General features: G+C 40.3%; 1 protein-coding gene across 10 annotated transcripts in view; it reads left to right on the plus strand.

Moving 5' to 3' along the window:
* Positions 1 to 400: 400 nt before the first annotated feature.
* Positions 401 to 23,050, plus strand: part of LOC124174415 (nephrin-like) — a 74,513-nt gene continuing 51,863 nt past the window's right edge. For 9 of the 10 annotated variants that reach the window (XM_046553549.1, XM_046553554.1, XM_046553552.1 and 6 more), the window contains exons 1-2: positions 401 to 831; positions 4,400 to 4,985. In XM_046553549.1, the coding sequence (XP_046409505.1) occupies positions 4,871 to 4,985 (115 nt within the window). In that variant the 5' untranslated portion in view covers positions 401 to 831; positions 4,400 to 4,870. The remainder of the gene's footprint in view (positions 832 to 4,399; positions 4,986 to 23,050) is intronic. The other variant, XM_046553550.1, reaches the window with a different exon arrangement.

Genomic DNA, 23,050 nt, shown 5'->3' on the forward strand with positions numbered 1-23,050 from the left:
CCGAGGGAAGGGGTAAGGTTCGTGTCGTTTCGTCAAAGATCGAGCATCTTCGGGATTGGTCGGACGCGTTTCTGGTTGGACAGCGGCGCGCGCCTCGCGTTCGCCGGATCGCGTCAGTTTCGGCCGTGCAGCCTGTACGAGCTAACGTGTTTCGATCTGTCCGCGGTGATATCCGAGAGGCCGGATCCGAGCCCTTATCGAGAGTGCATTGCGCAAACTACGCACGTTTTTTTTATTTTTATCCGACGACGTTGCGATTCGTCGAGGACAGCAAATCCTAGAAAAAAATAAATAAAAATATGTGTATATATATGTATACAGATACGTACGTACGTATGTATGTATAGACTGGACGATGAGAAATGAGATATGAAAAATTAGAAGCTTGAAAAAAGTTTTTTCCAAACCGAAAAACTTACGCGTTACACATGCGGGGAGAGTTTCGAATTTTTGACGCTCCGAGATCTCGACGTGCGGGAATAATTGATCGTCGTTTGGAGGAATTATGGGAGCGATTAATGTTTGTTATAACGATTCGTTTGGCACGGAGACGCGGAATGTTTGATTAACTTTGACGAGAGTAGAAATGCAGATATAACGCACAAACGGTGCTGCGTACCTGCTAGCTGCAACAACTGCGCAGTGCGATAAATTTCATTAACAATTTCAACAACAAAAAGCTGTTCGCTACAAGTCGACGGGACAATTAACTACAGATTGTATTTAATGTACACAGTACGTGTGTAAATCGTCTGATAATCAGACGTACAGTGTGTTGTTGAAGTTTTTCAAGTTTTAACGACCTGTGCATACACGCAAGTGAAACAAAAGGTACAGACACGACGATACGTTGCAATTCAAATCGAACAATATCACCCTCGAGTATTGTAAATTAAATTTTTCGCGCTATTATTCTGGTCGAACGAAGTTCTGCCTGACCTGAGATCGGTCATTACGCGAGACGAGATAAGGAAAGCGGTCGGATTTTTTTGCATCGCGAAATAATTGCGGATCGCGGATCGAAACGAGGAGGTGAAAACGACGTCATATTATATATAATATGCAGGTTTGCCGAATGCAGATCGGTGAAACCCGTCTCACAATCCTTGGATAAATTCTTTCTTCCACTTCTTGGTCCTCGTCTCGATTTCATTGACATATCGAAACGCGATATAATATAAATATCGAGACTCGATGCGTGATTGGCGGGAATTCGAGTGCTGAAAATAATTCCCTCCGCAATTATCGCGGAATCCTTTTTCTCGGCGGATGTTGTGCGGGGATTTTTGTTTGTTTTTTTTTTTTTTCTTACACGTATCGAGTTAATTATTATCTCCGTGACGACGTTGAATGGCTCGAGCTCAATAGTGCAAAATCGCGGATTCGCCACGGCATCATTACCGCCGGTTAAAGGGCGCGACGAAACGCCGTTTCAATTTTTTACACCATCCGCTTTTCACCCCTTTTCACTTTTTCGCGTGATCTCACTGCGGAGATCGAATGGTTCGTTTTTAAACAAATTTACACAGAAAAATAAATTCCAATTTCGTTTTGATCAATGCGTAATTTGACAACTATTTATAATCTCGTTTTTTTTTTTTTTTTTTTCATCCAACATGGATAAAGCTTCGACCTTCTACCTCAGAAAAAAGATACCATATGCTTAAACCATAATTTTCAAACACCGACAATGAAGGGAAAAAAAAGGAGGATCGCGTCGTTCTATTTTTGATTTTTCGTTTTCTCTTTTATGGAAAAACCAACTGACCTGAGAATCGTATCGCAGGAAGCGTCGCGAATTTTTCACGCAAGTAATTGTAAATCGACGAACTTAAAAACGCGGAGATCGGTGTGAATTCCGGTTCTCTTACCAGGGTAAAAGGTGCAGGATTTAGAAGAAGAAAATGAAAGCAAGAAAAATGTGGTAAAAAGAAATGAAAGAGAGCGGTAGGGTCGGTGAAATTTTATTCTGCGATTATTTAGTCCCGCGAACAAGCGGCGCTGAGCTTTTTTTCCCCGCGTATAATACTACGTAATATTATAACGACTCTATTCATGGCCTCACATCGAAGCTTTTTCCGCAGCTTTTACTCACCCTCGTATCACTTGCAATTATTACAATTTACAATAATAATAACAACAATATATTTCAAAAAATTTTACTCAACAATACTTGTTCATATATTCATATATAAATACGTTCAAACTTGTTTTGTCGTTATTAGATGCACAAAAATTTTCGTCATCAAAGTGGTTTATCGATTAATTTTTTTATACAAACCAACGGATCGTTGTTCCACTTGTGAAATTTGTGTTCATCCTAAACCAGTATAATACTGATAAAATCGCATAAATCATGCTACAACGATCGTTCGTTAGCGATATATGTATATATATATATATATATATTTTACAATGCGGATCAGTTACGTGTATCGGCAGAACGCCATGCGTCAAACTTGCAGCACATGCGGGGTAGTTTTCGTTTTTTTCTTTCTCGTTTCTACCCGCGCAAGATTTATGAGGTTCAAATAAATACGTCACCGACCTACCGGATAAACGCGTTACGTACGTAGACGAGCGTGTATAAAGCCTGTATTATTCCTGGCTTGGAACGAAGGCGAAAAAGAGGAAGAATGGGAAAAAGGCGCGACTGGGATTCTTTGAAAGCAGATTAAACGCCGTTCGTATACCGGGGGCGAGGATATGGCGATATCTTCGGGGGTTGCTCGTAACAACAAACAAGAGACCGAGACTCCTTTACACCCCAAACATTCGCTCGCGTAATTATAGAACCGGAAAATCTCATCGCCGATCTTCACTCTTGACTCTTTTTCATCTGCTCTTCGAAAATCTTTCTCTCTCTCTCTCTCTCTCTGGCGATCAATCAATTATTTGGGGAATTAATAATACAGGATTTTTGAGAAAATAGGAAGAGAAAAGAATTTAAAGTATATAAAGCGTCGTGCGATCGTCGGGGCTGAAAGTTCAGATCTCCCCCAGAAATCGGACCGCAAATATATCTTCGTAAAGAATTAATCTAGAAAACAAAAACTTGGTGTAAATATGATAGGAAATTAAACGAAGATTAAGACGAAACTGCGGTGAAAAAATTACCGTATTTCGAAGTATATCCGACTCGTCACGAAGGTTGGTTCAATCGGTTAAAAATCAGCGAGTCCCGAGGGCGTCGATGATAAAACTGAAAATTAGAGACTGTAAGGACTAGAATGTGGAAGGGGTCGAAAGGGTCGAGGAAAAGGGAGGGCGGAGAGTCTGAAAGGGGGTTGAAACGCGTCTGTAATCGGGCTGATCTTCACTCTCGGCGTTTCCATTGTCGGTCGGACCGACGGACGTGATATCCATTAGTCTTTTATCCGTCTTGAACGAGGATGATTCCCGGGTGTTCTCAAAGCAGCGGGAGAACTTCGTCTCGCAATTAGCCGAATAAAGGCCGAAACCGAACACTCGTCGCGATATCATCGACGCGTCAGAGAATTAAAATCAGAAATTTGCGGGATTGCAGGATCGCAGGATCGCGAGAATTTAAACTGGATATTAATTAGGGTTCGCACTTCGCGGCGCAGCTGCCGCCCGATAATTATATCGATACGGGTATATACGGGGCGAGGGGGAGGCGGAGGGAGGGGGAAGGTTGTATTTCTCGCGCTTGATGCAGGCGGCTCGGATTGTGTCTTGTGTGTGTAATCCGAACGCGGTTCACAGCCGCCGGTTCGTGTATCCAATATCAAGGCGGATGATAAGCTCGTAAAGCTACTCTCGCTGCAGAATCCTAGAGACGACGGGTGGGAAGGGAGGGAGAGACGGAGAAAGAGAGAAAGAGAGAAAGAGAGAGAGAGACGTTAAGACCGACTATCGATCGACTCTGCATCAAATTCGCGTATAGAGAAAACAGCTTGGGTGCTTTGCCGGGTGGAAGGGTCGAAGAGTGGAAAAGCGGAGGGTGAAAACAGCCGCAGAAATCCTCGAGATTTTCCCGATACCGAGGATATGCCGCACGGAATTAACCGTTGAACCGTCTTACCGATATTTGATCTGCCGGCGAAGCGAATAGTTGTCGTGATTCCGGTCTTCGAGTGTCGCGGAATGTTTCGACGTTGGTGAAAAAACGTCGATAATCCGATTTTCAAAAATACACGATCTCGATCGTGGAAGCGAAAAATTTCATCGAATCGTAGTTTTATAAATTTCACGACCATCGGCAAAACTACACGAGTGAAAATTGATCCAACTTTTTTTTTGGATGAAATTTATTCTCGCTGGTTTTGCAAAATCTTCCTTCCACGCAACAGGCAGTAGATATTGTTTGAATTGAATTGAGTCTGACATTTTGAACCCTTTACTTGATCCCAACCACCTGATATATCTTGCGAAATAGTATCGAACGTGAACTTTCCGCAGTGAGGATCGAGAGCTGCCGGGAGAATCGCTGGGGTTCGGGAAAAACGAGCCGATAAACAATAATAAAATAGCCCAGGGAATGCCCGGCAATTCGGTTAAAGCCGGCCTTATTACCGATGCGAGCGGCCCGATTTCCTCGGCGACGTCGCGCTGATAGAATGATGAAATGATCAAATAAGATCCGGCGCGTCGGGCGATTCCTCGTCGTTAGATCGGAAGAGGGTTTTACAAAAATCGGAAGACTCGGAGAGAGCTTCGAGGAGCTTGGACGATATTGCGATTTCTAAAAGCGACGATCGTGCAGTGAGTGATCGACCGATTTCACCGACTGATCTGTGCGACGTGAATACAAATTGTGATCAAGTGGAAGGAGGATAGGAGAGTCAAGTGCAGTGTCATCCAGTGGTTGCTTCGTTCCAGGGAGGGAAAAAAGGCGTCGGAAGGAGCGATGGGGGAAAGAGGCGCCGATCGCGTCGGGACGCCGCTTTTTGTCGCCGTCTCGACGATCGCCTTCCTCGTTGCGCTTCGGCCCTGCCACGCGACGATAACCAATCAGGAAATCGGTGAGTTGATTTCAACCAATTTTTAATCCCCCTTGTTTGTAATAATATTTTCAGGAATACATATTGGGGCGAAATAATGAGGTATTTTTTTGGAAAAGATAGAGATCATTGTAGTTTGGATAATTCAGGGACAAAGGAGAACTTGGCTGACGGAAAATCGAGATTGTTAATTAAGCTTGTTACGATATAGTCGCATACATACCCGCGTACTTATCGACACTGATAAAAATTTCATTTCTTACGGTAACTAGAAAAATTGAGTAAAACAGATCTCGTTGAAAAAATTGTTGAATTAGACACGAAAAGTACTTTACACTTGATTCGGGTAATTGTTCGATCTTTCCTTCTGAATTTAAAACTCGCCGAGAGTTTTTCACCTCTAATTTCGTACGGAGTAAGTTGACTTGTGCAAATTGATGATTTTATTTATTTTTTTTTCTCATCGTTCGTCGAGGACGATGACGTATCGCGGCGGCTGATTTATTACCCCGGCGGAGTAAAATGAGGATATTTCATTAGCCCCGGAAGCTTTTAATCGTGGAAATACTTGAGAGAGAATGACGATGAGAAGAGTTCTACGCGCTTTTTTTAAAACCCTCGGAACCCGGAGCGCAATGTTCCGTGCCGGTGTTCCCGCACCGAGAGTTCCCGCAGGTTTAGCACGAAATTATAATAATCACTCTGTCCGGTATTATTCACCTCGTGTAATGTGATATCCTTAATATTATAATATTTCGCGTCAGGCTGATAATACGCAAATTCGGGGGGCAGGCTTATACAGATTTACCTATAAAGCGGATTAACCGGCCGTTTTCAATGTCTATACACTTTTTCACCCTCCCGATATACCCAGTTTTTATCCTCCGCGCAGTCACGTTGCTAATTTAAGGACACCGTTTTCACGAAGAAAAAACCTCTCAACGACTCGATTTGAAGATGAAGAAATTTACTTGTTCGATATTCGGTGAAAAAATTTTGGTCTAAATATTTCTTAAAAAATGCAGAATCATGCGGAAATTTTCTTTCTTACAACACAATATTCGCTTCTGGTTCTCCGGAGAATCGTTTCGTTGAATTTTTGTTTAAATTTCGTTAAAGAATCCAAATTTATTTTCCGCATCGGCGCGAAGAAATATTTTTCTGCAATCTTACCGTCGCGGTAAGTAACTTCCTCGTGAATATTTCGACTGTACGTGTATAATCGAAACTTCCTTGATGTATCTGAAAATTTTGTGTGCAATTAAGCGGTCCGTTTGATCCTGCGTGAGGGTCCAGGATGTCGGGAGCTTTCCGCGTCCGCGTTTATATCAAGGCCTGGTAAATGATAATTCAGGCATTGAAAATCGCGGGGCTTTTCCTCTCTCCCCGCGGCTGGGAACATAAAAGCTTCCGGCAAAACCGCGGTGGAAAAATCGCAGGGCGCGCAAGAGGGGAGAAATCTCGTTTCAGAGATTGCCGGCATCAGCATCCTCGCGAGTAGCTCGAAAGTTCGATGCTTGCTTCGTACTCCAGCTATACGTATACATATATGTGATGATTCGTGATATTCGGCTAATGAACCGGACGCATCGGACCAATCCATGCGAAACCGTTTCCTCTGGAAATACCCACCTACCGTAACAATTGGCATGAATTCCGCCCGCAGAATTCACTCCGCGCACTAATTTGATTCGAAAGATGGAACGTTACGTATAAAATATTCGGGTAGATTAGCTCCGCGTTTTTCACTCTCCATTACCTTCGTCATTTTTGATTTCTGTCGGGAAACAATACGGAAGAAGCTTCTTCTTATCGCTGTCAAAAAGGCCCTGAAACTGATACGATTAAATTCTTTTAGGCAACAAATTTCGAGGAATTTAACTCACGATTAATCTTAATAATTTACCACGAAAAAATTTTATTTCTATAAGCAGAAAAAGATTTCTTTTCTTACGGATAATATTATTACATATCTATGCGAGTTTACCGTTGATTAATTTATTTATTATCTCTGTTTGATTGAGGATTCTTAGCTTTGAAAGAACTTCTTAAAGGGCTATCTTTCCAGGCTTTAAAAAACAAGTCCTGTAAAGATTAATACACCGAAATCTGACGTCGGTCGAACAGACGTGAAATTTTTCCACACACAGATACCGTCCCCACTCGCATATACCGTGCTTACGCAATTACTTCCCGTCCGTTTTCCAGAATGATGATTATCGCCGGTTGAGTACAGGGGGATAGAAATGGGGCGGTGAAAAACTTTGAGAATGATGCGATCCGATTTCGAGAAAGATTTTCTTCCCTAGTATTTTCCCCCCCTGTATTATATATATACCTTCCTCTTTTCGTTCTGTTTTTCCTAATTCTTCCGGACAATTGGTCCGCGGGACGGACGTTTTGCAGAACGTTCTGCGACGTTTGTCGAGCTTGGAAGAAAAAAAAAAAAAAATCGACCCTTTAATAAAAGAAGCAAACGGAACGAAGAATAATAACAAGAATCGCGTGTATATTCGTATTTCCCCCTGCTAGTGTAACAGTTTTCTGGCATTTTCCTTCTTTTCGAGAGTAAGAAAAAAAAAGAAAAGAAAAGAAAATGAACAGGTAAACACAAACGCGGATCGCTTGTAAAATGAAACAGCTCGGTGTGTAATTTCGCGGCTTCTGTTGGGAAAAATATCTGCTCGAACTGTCGGGAAATTCGCCAAACAGAATAACGTCTAGGGCTACGATTTGGACACCGGCTTTGTCTCCAGCTGGAATATTTCGGCCAGAAACCCATCTTCCAGGCGATGAGGTATCATTATGCAAATTTACCGCCGGTGGCCGATAATGGCGGCTAGGCTTCGCTGCCGTTGGCGGTTTGGCCTGTAGCAACAGAAACAGCAACAGCAACAGCAGCAGCAGCACCGAGGAATATGGATGGCGAGAAACACGTGTTACGGATCGTTAGTACAGCTTGAGTTAAATTAGACGTGTTCTCGACCCAGCCAATCGCTCGGCGATTAGTGGAATTAGAGTGACTTATTCGCTCCCTGGTTTATACCCATCCACCCCTTGACTGTTTCCGCCTCTCTCGCCATTCAATTTCTGCAACCCTGATCCGAAACACGTCTCTCTAAGCTTGATCTTGAAAGCCTCTGGAAGCCCGGCGCCTTCGTCTGACTAACGGAATCCGATGCTTAACGAGCTTCGTTCGCCAAACATCTAATTCTTTACCAATTTTGTTACGAGATACTCGAGTTCGTTGATGCGAAGGTAAAAGAATACCTGAACTGTCGAAAAGAAACCTCGGATGTCGATGTTTCGTTTAAAATCGCTTCAAGATTCGTAAAAAGAAAAAAAAAATTATTATTATAGTAACAATAGTTACCGGTAAATTAGATTTCGATCTACGACGATTTAGTTCGTTCGGAAGAATCGTTGAGTGAATTGTAACGAATTTACTGGATTTTTAACGATCATTAAGTCGCTTGAAATTAAACATCGATACAGTAAGCTTTTATTCAGAATTTTGGTGTTTTCGATTTTTTATTCTATTTATTTTTCATTTTTAAAGAAATCTCGGCAGTTTACGAAAGTAACAATTTGATAAATAACCCAATCCGTGTCTAACTTGTGATTAAATTAACAAATCTGAGACGAAAAGATTGGCGTGTAGTTTTTTTCGGTCATTAAAGAAAATCGCGGAAATTAATTTGGGAATTGATGGATGAATTAGATCATAAATCATAGAAACGGATTTCAGTAAATTAGTTCTTTATTCCGTCGTAAGTTCCCTAATTTCCATTTTACTTATTTTCAGCCACGTTTTTTTTTTTTTTCACAAACAATAATTTGATTATATTGCAGTTCCTTGTCCCGCTTCTTGCCTTGGTTCAACGATCCGACTCACGAGTCTGAAACTAATTAACAATCCAAATTGAATACCTTGGACAAATTACGGCAGTTGTAATTTTCCTGACTAAATTGCGCCGCGCAGTGATGATTATCAGCTTGGTTATAGTTGAATATTTACGTTTTGTCAACAAAGGATAATTAATTATACCTGCTCCGTTCCACGCTATTTATTCATTATCGCGCTTACGGTACACGTGTACGTATGTATATGTACTCGGAGTTATAATACGCGAATCGAGCATGCGACGTCGTTTCAAAATCCTGGCTGTAATTACGGCAATCAATTACAGCCAGGACAACAGGTGATCGATATTATAATTATTTCAGTATGAATAATACATTGATACAGCGACGCCGGTTCATCTCCGCTTCGAGTATCCACCTACATTGCATAAAAGTCCATTATATATTTCGCCTCTGCATATAATACCTAATTCTTTTCTCTCACAATCAGCTGTAACAATCTTCTCTAATTTACATTCGCTATATTATTCCGCGAATAAACGCGTCAAACTGACGGTTACCAGCCGCATTATATTCTTTATTGGAAAATTCTCTCCTACATAGACGTTTACGTATAGCTGTATACGTGGTTGTCAATTAAACGAAGGAGCGAAGCTCTGGATCCACGTACATGCGTGGTATATACTTTTACGTGTACCTACGTAAATGTTAATTTATCAGGCCGATCGATTATTGCGCAATCGATAAGAACTGCGGGTAAGAAAACGGATCGGAATTGAAAATTCGAAGCAAAACGGTATCTAACCGAATCGAAGTTTGCGACAAAAGGATCGTTGAATCTTTTTACGGTATTCGAGTTTCATTGTTAGCCGTATAATCGCGCCTCTTCTCGATTATATTCTTAATTGAAAGTAATTTATCTTCAAGTAAAGTGGAACTGCGTACACAAACGGCGGTGGAGAGAGAAAATTAGAGTTTATCACCGAATTGGAAACGTAGTTTATACGATCACGGCTCAATTTACAGTCGAGTCGTGTATCGGACACAAAGTCGCTGCAAACCGACGCCTCGCCGCAACGTGCAACTGCACAATACCGCATTGTTTGCAAAAGTTTTCGTCTCGATTGTAAGGGAAATTAATCGTAATTTCCCCCCGAAGCCGCAAATTTTCATCGTCAACTGAACTTTCAAATGAATACGGAAAATTATCGGAATACGAGATGAACTTTTTTTTTCTTGCAATGATTGCTGCAGTTTTTGGGGATTACAAACGTAGATTGAATACGGTAGTTTGGATTTTATTAAACTGACTAACGTTTATAAATCATCGTTGTACATTTGAGTGGAAATTTTTTAATATTACTAATTAATTGAACGGATCGTTGAAAGCAAATAATATAACTAGAGCAAAATCCGTTAAAAGAATTTCAACGATGGCGCACACGAATGAAACAACATACTACGTGATAGGAATGAATCTGAGTGAATTTGAACAACGCGAGCTAAAAAATCAACAGTTTTAGTTGAGTTTTTTATTAGAACGTTCGAAATGATTGAAACTCCGGTTTTTTCGATAAATTCTAATATGTTTGGTTTCGTTTTGCTCGCTAATTGACAGACGTTCGAACATGATATGATTCTTCTTTTTTTTTTTTTTAATCGAATTTAACAAACTTGAACGTTCTAATTATAAATAATTTTCCTGTCAAATTACTGATATGTTAGCTTGCGTTATCTAAAATTTGATGAGATCCATTTCCAACGATTCGGTTATCTCCAAATTTTCAACGATCTATCCTCTTTCGCTATCTTTCAATTCACGCAGACGGGACCGTTCACCCTTAAAAATAATTTTCCGGGTCGATAAATAATCTCGCATATTCCTAAATAGACTCCGAAGCTTATCGTATCCTTGTAACCTACAATATCCCGTTTCATTGTATCCGCATCAATCAGACACTCGCGGACACATGGAAGGAGTCCGAAAACACGCGCTCCTCCGCAATGCGGTTTCGCTGCATGAAATATTATTCTTCTTCTCCCCCACGGATCCGGCAAAGGTCCGAGGGGGACGAGGACGAGGATGAGGATGAGGATCTTCTTTGAGCAGGTGCGACTGCGGTGCGGGACGAGGGGGACGGCATTCTATTGAATTCAGAAACAGAATTTAAGAGTCATCCGAACGTCGGGAGGATCGGAGCCGGGAAAGATTGAAGGGGATGGGGAAGAGAAAGGAGGGGGGAGAATGCGGGTTCACCGGAGTCTGCATGCATCGGGCTGAGGGGGAGGGGGAGAGCGATGAGAAGAAAAGAGGCTTCTCGCACGATCACCCAGCAGAGATTTTTTCCTTGAGATTTCTGATCCTTCCACCCCCGGCCGCGCTTCGACGTTTATACGTACGTGTGTCGGGGTGTTTGGGAAAAAAATAATTTGTGATTTTTTACCATGGTATCGCCTAAAGAGTGAAATAAAGTTGAAAGAAAGGTTCTGTCGGAATATGAGCGTTATACGTGTGTGGAAGATCGCGTTCGGTTGATTTTTCACGGTTAAAATTTTTTTATTTAAATTTACGAAGCATCGCGAATGTAACTTTTTTCATTGATTATATCAATTATAATATCAATTTACGTCTCTTGTAATATCAAGTCTACGGTTGATGTTTGAGAAGTCTATCCGACGATTTTTTCATTATTAATTCAATCTCATAAAACAGTTATAATTCGGTATGAATGTTTAATTTAGAAAAATAAGATTCCCGGGTGAAAAATCGTTGTGTTATGGATCGTCATTTTTGGGATCAATACGAGTGTCAGGAAAGATATAGTAATTGAAATGCTGCGATGTGTTTCTTCACAAATTTAAAAAATGTGGAAAATAGTGAAAAATAAATGGAGCGCGATTTTCCACGTAACGTGGAACGCTCGTCTTTTGACAGAATATTTACTTTAATCTGAACAAACTTTTCAAGGGATACCGTGGGGGAAAATCGTAAACAATTTTTTCCTGAAACATTCTAGGATGTATATATATATATATATCAGAGACTGTACCAATCCCTTTGATAACCGAGATCTCGGATCAACAATTTCAATAACGCCAATATATATTTATAACCGGTATATTTATGGAATTACATTAAAACTCTTTTCCTCATACCCGCGTTGTCTTCTTTTTAACCCTCTTTTTCAACGAGAGCTTAATTATTATTCAATCGCCGTATTCGGGCGCCTATAAAAATCCAGCGCTAAAGCCGACCAGATTTTTTTGGTGTATTGTGTACAAGCCTAATGAAATTTCAGTGACAGCGAATCAATTAGATGCAATTTAACGAAATTTTTCACATCGGACGTGTGTCAGACTAACCTTTCGTAAACTGTAAACATAAATTTGTATAACTTCGGAAAAACAAAGAAAATAAAAACTCGATTGATTCATGTAAACATTTACGCATTGCTGCTGGATTAATGCACCATATACAAGTAAAATTCATTTGCCTTGAAACGGTTTCAAGAAATTCATTTTCAATTTGAACCTTTTACAGTATTTTTATATACACATTTTTAAATTAGCCGACAGATAATTTTTTCCAGATCGAATCCACCGTTTTCTGTTTTTTTTTTTTGTTTTCTGCTTACAATTTACACCATAATTTCAGTACACTGCCGCATATGAGAATTGATTAATGAGATCCAAGGCTTGTTATCAGGATATTTTAAATCGACTATGAAATTTATCAAATTAATTCACTTGACGATTTTTCCTCATTTTCAATAAAGTGTGCATACGTGCAGCGCGGGTTGTATAATTAAAACGAAGAAAACAAATTTCGTAAGCCGTCGAAGGGGAGACCCTTGAAACTTTGGTTTTCTCCCCACGTTAAGAGCCACCAAATTTGCTTCCGAGACGCGCAAGGTAAACTCTGTTTACGATAGGAACTACGCGGCGTTAAGGAAACCAGCTACTGAAAATTTCAGCCGATTAACGCTCCCGTCGAGTACTCGACTACTTAGGCAGCTAGTTCTCCTCTTGCTAATTATTTAAATTCTAACTTTTACACTGGACGCCTATACGCATGCGATACTTTACATGTACGACGTAATTACAAAGAAAAGAGCTACAGACTCGGATAAATAAGTACGGGACTCAAAACTTGTAAAAATACAATGTTTAAGAGATTTTTGTACAATTAGACACGAAGTGTGAACTTTGCTGGTTCGTCGAGAAAATTATACCACGTACATCTGCTTCAAGCTTACTTATATCGTTTATAGTCATGCGTAATATTTAATTTATCAGAAAACAAAAGAGGATAAAAAAAAAATAAAAAATAAAATGGGGACAAAGACAAAATATTAAAATTCTTTTTCCCTTCGTCTGAAATAAAAATCGTAACTTCACCGTCATTCTTTACTTCGCTCCGTTACACGTTTCGTGCACTTTTAAACTACGTCGCTTTACTTTACACTCGTTCGAGGCGGCCATTCGCGTTGAACAAACTCGTGTTACCGCTATGGATAATCGGGGTCTCGTTTCTCCAGGGATATCTCGCATGACTCTGCAAGCTCATACAAGCGAGGATGTAGGTATCGACCCTGTTGCGAACCAGGTTGGGTATATAAAAGGCGGACACGTGATAGTGGATCTCGTAAAGACTTTAAAATTGCACGCTTTTCCTGCCACCCACTTTTTCGCAGTTCCTTGTTGTTGTTTCACTTCGTGGTTTTTTTTTTTCACTTATTTTTCCCTCGCACGAAAGACACAATTCTTCTTATTCTCTCTTTCTTTCAAATTCAATGAACTTTCAGTCCACGTTCGTCAATTTCATTTTCTACACCTTCTGCTCTGCCTTTTTTTAACTAGTAGAATAATTTCATCGGCATCGGTACAATCGATTGAATAACTGATCCTTGACAATTTCTAACCCTGAGAGTTATATGTATATGTCTGGTGAGCCGTGCGAGTTTTATACGAATGTATGAAAATTACGGGCGGAACAAGTTTTGCCCGTGAAACAAGGGTAGAGAGAAAAATGATCGGAAATAAAGGTGAGGGAGGGGAAAAAAGGGAACGTGAATAAAAATGAAGAGCTTGAAAATGTGTTATTTTATGCCGGGAAGGAATGTGGATCTCTTTTCATTTCTCTTACAGCCCGGCGTTGGTTTATGCAGCTTACGATACGTGTTAAAAAATATGAAATATAACAGCGATACAACCGCGTCAATATTTTATTTCAATCAGGATTAACGAGCAGAGTTTTTTTTTTTTTTCTTTTCCTTCTCTTTCTCCATCCTCGAGACTCCTTTTAATTTTTCTTTCCTCTTTCCCCACACTTTTTGGTTTTTTAAATTCTATTTTCTTTTAATCATCCCTATCATCCGGTGAAGAGGGCTCGTGTTTCACTTCTTAATTAAATTTGCTCCACGCAAGCTTCTTCGCCGCGGCATCCTCGTCCTTCGGCTAGCACCTGATCCTCGATCCTCCAGGACCTCCTCGACGAACATGACTCGATATATCCAGCCCCCCGAATCTTTCGTTTAAGCCAAGAAAAATAATATACCTCGGTGACTAATTTGCCAAGAAAAGACTTTGGAAATTTACCAAACGAGCGGCCATCTGGCCGAGAAATTTCTCGCCTTATAAATATCTTGTACAGTCGATGTTATTTGTGCGAAATTCTTTTTTACAAATTCTTCTCCATTCTTAATCTTTTTCTTTTCGTATGTTTTTTATTTTATTTTATTTTTTTTTTTTTTCCTAAAAAGCCTGTCGCGCTGATAACTTTGTCCCGTGATACGCGACCGGCGTACAGATTTCCTCAAAATAAGCTATAAGGATAACGTGTTATTCACGGCAGTTCACCGTCGTTAAATTCTCCAATGCTGCGCTGCCGCTACTTTTTTCTGCTGCTGCCTGGGCCACAGAGTCGTTAAATAGATTTACGAAGGAGTACCCGCACTGCATCGTATAACAAAGACCTTATGAAAAAGCGAGCCCTTAGACGCAATCCTTAATTTATAGCTTTATTATTTATAAACGTATTATTTATAATCACGTAACCTCCGTACCGTGTAACAAGAATCTCACACGTATATTATACAATCCATGAAACGTTTCCACAAACTCGATTGGATCTCGAATCTTGATAAGAAGTTCAAAAAAGTTGTTTAATCAATGTAAAAGTGTTTCAAAGGATTTAAAAAAATTTTTAATCACATTACGTAGTAAGAATAATAAAAGGAAAATGTCATACCGTCGAGCACTCTTTTGGCCAAACACCGTGTATCGAATAATTCGATTAACGAAGTAAGACGAGAGGGATAAGAGGAGGAGGTGTATCATCCTCTTTCGAGGGTGTTAACGTCGCCCGAGGTGTTAATTCCTGACATAATTATCCCGGTAATACACCGAAGGTTGTTCACGAGTTGATGAATAACTGTTGGGAGTGGGAGAGGAGGAGGTCTTCAATTATGCACGTTAAAGTATATAATTCCACCCGATATACGGAGGTTCAATACGTTGCCCGTAATACGTATCGAGTGAATACACCTGCCGCGTATCGAGAACAATCAATCATTTATATCGTACCGTACGAAAATACGAGCCGAAGATGCTTCGAGTCTGAAATTTAGGTAGAAATTTTTCCGTCCGCTTCTCGCCGTCTGCTGGAACGAATAAAGACAATTGTTGATAAACGGATTTGTAAATCGGTCTTTCAACGTTTCATTTCGCATATTTGTCCCGCGTGTATTCCTCGAGTTTTAAGGTATCTTTAAGAAAATTGATCCGCGTGACTTTTACCCCGTTGATTCGAAGACACGAGTTATAAGCAATACCTGACACGCGTTTTCTCAACTTGACGTATATCCGAGGGCGGAAACCACGTGGGAACATTAAGAACGCGCGAAAGGAGAGAGAGGAAACGGAAACGAGTTCCGTAACCCAGGAATACCTTCTTCCTCCCGGAGGAAGAATTTTCCTTTGACACCTGTCGCGTCACGGGAGTATTTCATATATTTCCTTTAAGACGTTGAATGGAGGAGGGGGAGGAGACATTGCGAAATATCCTTCACTCACACACACACGCATATATACATAAATACATAGAGAGGTGAGTCACGTAATATTTGTATACCTATCTATCCGTATTCCCGTCGAAACGTCCGTGGGCAGGCAGGACCGAAGAACGCTGAGAGAGAAAAACGGGAATTTCGCCTTTCCCTCTCCCCTATTTTTCCACTTCTTGTAGGGTTATTTTTTTATTTTTTTATTTTTTTTTTTTTTTTCATTTTTTATGTTTTTTTTATTTGTTTTTTATACTTTTTATTTTATCCTTCCCCTTTTGCTCCTTATACTCTACCGTTTCTCTTTTTCTTCGTTCCCACATTGAAAGATGGATGAATAGCCGTATACAACAGATTGGTACCCGAACTACGGACGGTGCCGCCTTGGCGTATATATGAGAAATCTGAAAGTCAAAATTGAAAATAGTACGATTTAGATACGGGGCGATTTATCATCGACGGGATGATACATACACTTATCTTCGTATCGACTCGCGGGATTGTTATAGTCTCTAGCTCCGAAACCCTTTTATTACACATTTATATGCGTATCTTATGTTAACTGAATATAAAATCCGATGTATACTTAATCAAAACTGTGCGACACAGTTTACTCTGGACAATTTCGAAATTCCTACATGTGAATTTTTTTGGCAAGCTCCGTTTTCCCATCTATTTCCCATCTTTTTCGTTTCACTATATTTGATTTTTTCTCTCTCTCTTTTTACATACAGACATCGGATTCTCGACGAAAAAAAAAAAAAAAACGAAAACGATGTGTATTATAAAAAAACCAAAAAAAAAAAAAAGACACACACAAACTACCACGACTTTTGATATATCAGCGGAAATTGGCGGTCAGGGAAGAGAGGGGGAAAATAAATAAGTGGGAGAATGGTAAGCGGAAATCGAAGGAAGAAGGAAAAAGCTTCTTCTTTTCGCGATAGCGGCCGGAATATATATAACCGCAAATATTTCCAACTGAAGTAGAAGAAGATGTCGCGTTCGGACAATATTGTCCTGCACTCTGTGTATATATACTCTCACCAGGCCCGGTCACTAACCCGTCTTCCCTGAACAATTTCCCTCATCCATTTCCCTGAGTATACCCGCCAAGTTCTGTCCCTGCATTGTATAACGTCTACAGATCTCGATTTGTATTCTTTTACACTTACGTAAAAACCGAAGATTCTCTCTCTCTCTCTCTCTCTCTTTTATTTTACGTATTTCGTTTTCGCTTTCATTTATTTCATTTTATTTTTATTTTATTTTATTATTTTCATTACCGTACAATATTGTGAACTGGTCTGAACTTTTAGTATCTTTCTACTTCTCTCTGTTATTTTTGTTACTTTGTTATTATATTACTGTGACGAGTTCTGCAGCCGCGACTGACGTTATCCAGTTTATTTCACAAATTACTGCACTTGTTGGAAACATTGTTATTTTTGTCCCGAAGTTCTCTGGGACGTAATAAAGTATCGATCAATCAATCTCTGGTAGTTCCATCTCGATTCTTATGGGTGAATAAAATTATTACAATCGTATTGCTCTTCTTCGAACCGATAAGGCGTGAAATTTGTGCGTAGAAAGGAAGAGAAATAAAAGTGAGAAAAGGTAAAAACGGGATCCGAGAAACACGGTAATTAAGAATGTTGAGATAAACTGTGCAAGAAAAAAAAAAAAAAATTGAAATTTCGAACACGATTACAAGAGGACTAGTGAAATAACTTTGCAGAGAGTTTTACAAATTATATCCCGCTGTAGGAGTCCGCAGGATTCCGAAGAGAATTGTAACGATCGAGGAAACGAACGACCGATTGTGATAAATTCTCGATGCTTGTGCAATTTCTTAATCTTTCGTGCAGACGTATGCGTACAAGTGCGATGTAATTTCACACCTCTTGATAGGAAAGAATGAGCTCCTAGAGGACATGACGACTCCTGAAACGGTGCTGCAGGATTTCGCTTGTAAGGATCAGCGGAGAGCTGCATTTAATGTAAACTGAAAATTTAGCTACACGGCTGGAAGTCGCAGTTGAGTTGGAAGTTCGGTAGAAGCGAACTGTTTCATTATTAACGAATAGACCGGAGCTTTTCGCCCCGGCAAGGCGTGCAGCTTACGTTAGTCTGCAGAATCTTGTTACCCGGAATAGCGAGCAATCAACATGCGACCCGGCCTCTAACGCCGTGGAATTAAGAAAAGGCTCGCAACGTGTCGCTGACCTGCAGATACGTGGAGTTGATTAAATTGCTACGGGTTTTTTCGGGACGGTTATGTAAGATAGAGAGCGAGAGAGAGAGAAGGGATGGTTGAAAAATACGCAATTACACGCTTCTCGGAAATCCGTAATTGAGGAAACTGATCCAAGATGTGACTCCAGCAATTGCATAACGCAGTTTTATTAGTTTGCGACGGTAACTCGGAGGCCGTGAGACTTCCTACAAGTTTCTTATAAATGACTATATTTTTATTAAGTAGAGCGTGTGATTTGGTAATTTAATTTACTTGATAAGTTAAAGAGAAATAAATTTTTTTTCCAAGTAGAATTTTATGCCTAATCGTTTCTGATCATTCCCATGTACTATGAAAATACTTTTTGTAACGATGCTTGCACGAAGAGAAAAAATCTCTATGCATTTATTTTACACCCTGGAAGTTTCTTTTCTTCCGATATTGAAAAAGCACATTTTTTATTTAACAATAAGTTTAAGTGAGAATGAAATCAGGGAACTCGAAATATTTCCGAAAGCTTCGTAGCGAAATTCCGCAAGATTCCAATTAACAGATACAATAAAAATTTGAGAATTATTTGGCCAATTTGTTCTAGAGAGAGAAAGAATTATTAGGGATGATTTGATTTTTGTAATTGCATTGTAATTATTGTTATTTAAATTTTTTAAAAATCGCGGAATGATTCAGCAACGATTCGAGCAGATTCATTCATTTCAATTCTCCTGCTGCGCGTCTGCAAATTCCAATTAATAATAACTGCAGCAGACGCTTATTGAGAACTTTGAAGAGATGTCGTTATATTAACAACGGTTTAATGACCAGGTGTTGAGAGCATGCACTGCGAGTCGTTGGACGTCACCATTGATTTTTACGCTGCGTTACCGACGGAGTAATTACAAATTATCATCAATAAAAACGCAGGAAAAATAATAAACGGATATTTGAAAGCTGATGGGATCGGTGAATTTTATTTGGGTGCGAAAGAACGACCGTATAATTGAGCAAAAAATATTTTCTCCTCTCCACACATTTTGTTTGACCATTCTGTGCCCGGGGGTTTTGATTCACAAATGATTTCATATTTTAAAGCGGAAAACGCATTTAGGCTGTATAAAATTGTACTCGCTGCGAGGATCAACACAGATGTAAAAAAAAAAAAAAAAACAATACCAAATTGAAAATATCTCGAAACAAAAACAAACGTGTTTGCGATTTCTAATTATAAAACAAATGCAAAAATTCACCAAAAATCTCTACACGCGATTTCTCAAATTTCTTGTTTTCGTCTCGTCAACTACGTTTTTTTTACAGGAAACGTGTTCGCCAAAATTTTTGGGCCTATAAGGTACGTTACTGCAGAAAAATTGAATCAATTCAAAAGTATAACAACGTTTACAAATTTCACCCACCGTTACGAAAAATAAACACCCCAGAATTGCCTCCGCAATAGGTAATATTATCGATTTCCGGGCAATCGGAGAAGCTTATGTTGTACATAAAATAATAATATACCCAGACGGTAGTTTTGCTTCGGATTTATTCTTCCCCGCGTGCAAAACTTCGGGGCTGTTTGTTATAACCGCATTACGAGGGGGCGGGCAGATAGCATAACACAACTTCGGGACGGAAAGCTGTTTTTAATAACGGTCGATCCAGGGCTCCTGGCCTCGAAGCGAAGAAGGGGGAGGGGGTTGAGCTTTCATTCCTTTTTAGAATAATTAATGGCCCAGCCGGTCTTCCCGGGAAATTGATATTATCCCGGAATTCGAGCCGCTTTGCTCGCGCGAATTCGTTCGATGAAAAAAAAATAAGAAAAGTCCTCGCAAGCTCTCCAGAAGGGGGGTGAAAATTCGGATCCATCGCTGTCGCTATTAGCACTACGATGATACTTGGATCAATTTTTCCCCCGCCACTTTCACCCCGCATTTTCTCCCCCTCGTTTAGCCCGATCCCCCCCCCCCCCATTTTCTCGACTACATCCACCTGCTTTATCCCTAAATTCGCGTGACGAGGGTCAGGGATCACCTATCTGTCGCTCTTCGCAGTCTGTAGGGGTGACACTTGTTCACAGCTAAGCACCCGAAATACTCGACGACTCGAGCCGTGTGCCAGAGGATCTCGATGGACATGGTACTCTATAATGTTTTCGGGGATCTAACCGTTTTTGCATATTTTTCGCCAACGCAATATTTACGCGAAAATTTTATTGCCGCAGGTCGAGACAAGTAACGATCGCTGTAATAATTTATTGTTTTGTCTTAAAGCTTTTACTGATTATTCAATAAAAGACAAACGAGCAATCAGAATTGTTTGTTTTTCTAATCCTAAAGATCAAATACATTTACATGTCTATATTTTGTTTTGAAACTCAAATTGGAAAGAAAATGAAAATGTGTAATCGATGATTGTATTTTATTGATTCGTAACTCGATTTTGTTTTCTCTTCGCTTTTCTTCTCGCTACTAGCTTTTTCTCTGATTTCTCTAACAATCGCGAACGTTCAATTTTCCCGAAACGATGTTACAACACGCTTCCCGAGTGATTTGATTCTGGTTCACCGACCTTATCGTCGGTTCGGTTATGGGGGAAATTAATTGGTATGATTAATTAAGCTCACTGACGAGTTATGGAACAACATGAATGCCGGAGTGATGCGGGGTATTTAACCCTCGGCCAATTGAGCTAACTTATTATCGAGTATCAAGACAGCAATCAATTAGCTCAAGGCTAGGTGCAGGTACGATGATCATCGTCACGCAGGTTCAGATATTCGTCGTAAAGATTTATCCCTCTTCCTCTCCCTCTGCGAAAGCTTTCGAGCGAAATAAGTAACGAATGTATCGCCTTGCATCTTCCATTGAAATTTAACTAACAATCAAACTCTGTAAACTCGGTGAAATTAATTCCTTTAAGATACCACTCGAGTCAAAGGTCACGCTGTAATTCCACTGTTAACAAAATTGACCATTTGTACGAAGTGAGCGTGTGTCTCGTAATTGAGTATCTCGTACCTCCCGTGCAGCAGCCTTTTACCCGCAACTCATCAACCAATAAAACCTCATTCATCCCGAGTTCCTCGAACGAATGACAAAGCCACGGTTTACAATTATTAAAACAACACGTTGTATTCCTCGCACCGACTCGCAGCCTGAAAGATTCTAACGTGCATAGCCGTTGGAAAATCCCTGAGGGCGGAATCATTTTCGCTGTGGAAACGTCGCGTTTTACGTCTCGAGCTCATTCGCACTGACGGGATTAGCTCGGAATCTCCTCAACTCCAACTTACTGCAGGCTAGTCAGGGAATATATACCGGAGTCCAGGAGAGATAAAGAAGAAGAAGAAGAAGACGAAGACGCGGTGGAGATTTGTCCGCCGATTTAGTGTCGCGTAGCGAGGAGAAGTTCGGTTTAATTCTAAGCGAGAGAGTGAGAGGGAGTTTCAAGAGAGAGAGAGAGAGGAAGGAGAGACTCGCTTTCCGCCGGGGGATGGAGGCGTACGACTTACGTACCGTTGATTGTTCTTAATTGCGTGCAATTACTTCGAATGGGAAATAACAAGATGTTCGTGAAGGAGCAGCTTTTTCAAGCCCCGGTTATGACTCGAGCGGGGGTCACTGAATTTATACCAATTACCGGAATCTCCGACCGCCCTCACCCCCTCACCACCCCCAACTTCTCACCCACGCCCGACGTTTCTTTTTCGTCGCGACGAGCTTATCCAACGACCCGTTCACAATTTTCGGACGCCCCTCGTCACTTTCATGTCGCCGCACTTCTTTTTCATTCAAGTCTCGAAAGCGATACCTATCCGGATTAATTAACCACCGCATATACGTGTATATATATACAGTAATTTGGATGAGTAGAATTGGGAAGGAAATTTGAGTATAATTTACATACAAGATTAATCGTTTTTCGCATCTAGATTTATTAATTACACGTGTATATGCTTACCCTACTTTACTAGTTTTATCGGATAATATTTATCTTTCTCTAATTCGAAACTGGCGAAACCTTGAAAATTATCGGTTTCCAATTTTCCTGACCCTGAGAGAAATCTGTAGGCGAATTATTTACACCTTGTTCGGAATTCGGATTACTCGTTGCTAAGTTTAACGAAATTTTAACCGCGTGCAAGAATTGAAGAAATCTTGACAGAAACGGGCCAATAGTCGAAAATTCAATTCCGATAAAATTTCACGAAATTCGACAAGATTTTGTACGATATACGACAAATGTCTGTTACAAAATCACGGTGTGAAGGTGATTAAATTCCATGTTGGAACGTATAATTAAATCCAACGAAACTTAATGAAAATGAAAAGCACGTCACAGTGTGATAAATTAAATTTCGTCAAGGTTTGATGTAACCCCGTCATAACTGATACAATTTGATGAAACACGTGAAGCCGACACGCACCTAGTCCCGAAATTTGACGTTCGCTAATCCGGCGATTATGGCCAGGAGTGTCACCCCGAAATAAAAACATCCCCGGCTCTCCTCTGGGTCTCTAAAATTCAAATCAAGTCTGTTGGGAACCGTGTATAAAAAAGAAAAAAAAAAAGAAATCCGTTCCCCAGGTCATTTCGCGGCTAAGTATAATCGTCATTTGATGCATTGTGCAGGCAATTATAAAGTCGTATCCCGACCAGTTAATCCCAGCACCCGTAACCCCATTTTTTCCACTTTCTTCTTCACTTTTTCCGGCGGGATGATTCGGGACGAACAAACGACCCCTTTGACCTTACAGAGAATGTAAACGCGGGTATCTAAAAGGTGAACATCCGGTCAGGGAACCGTCGTAGCTTCCGGTAATGATCCGAAAATCGCGTTTACGCTCGTAACTTGCTTCCTGCGTTGTTGCTTTTTTCCTTCTTCTTTTCACATTGCGTGCGGCAAAAATTCACCCCTGAAAAACAGCCGA

This window comes from Neodiprion fabricii, chromosome 1, assembly GCF_021155785.1.
Source record: "Neodiprion fabricii isolate iyNeoFabr1 chromosome 1, iyNeoFabr1.1, whole genome shotgun sequence".
NCBI lineage: Eukaryota > Metazoa > Arthropoda > Insecta > Hymenoptera > Diprionidae > Neodiprion > Neodiprion fabricii.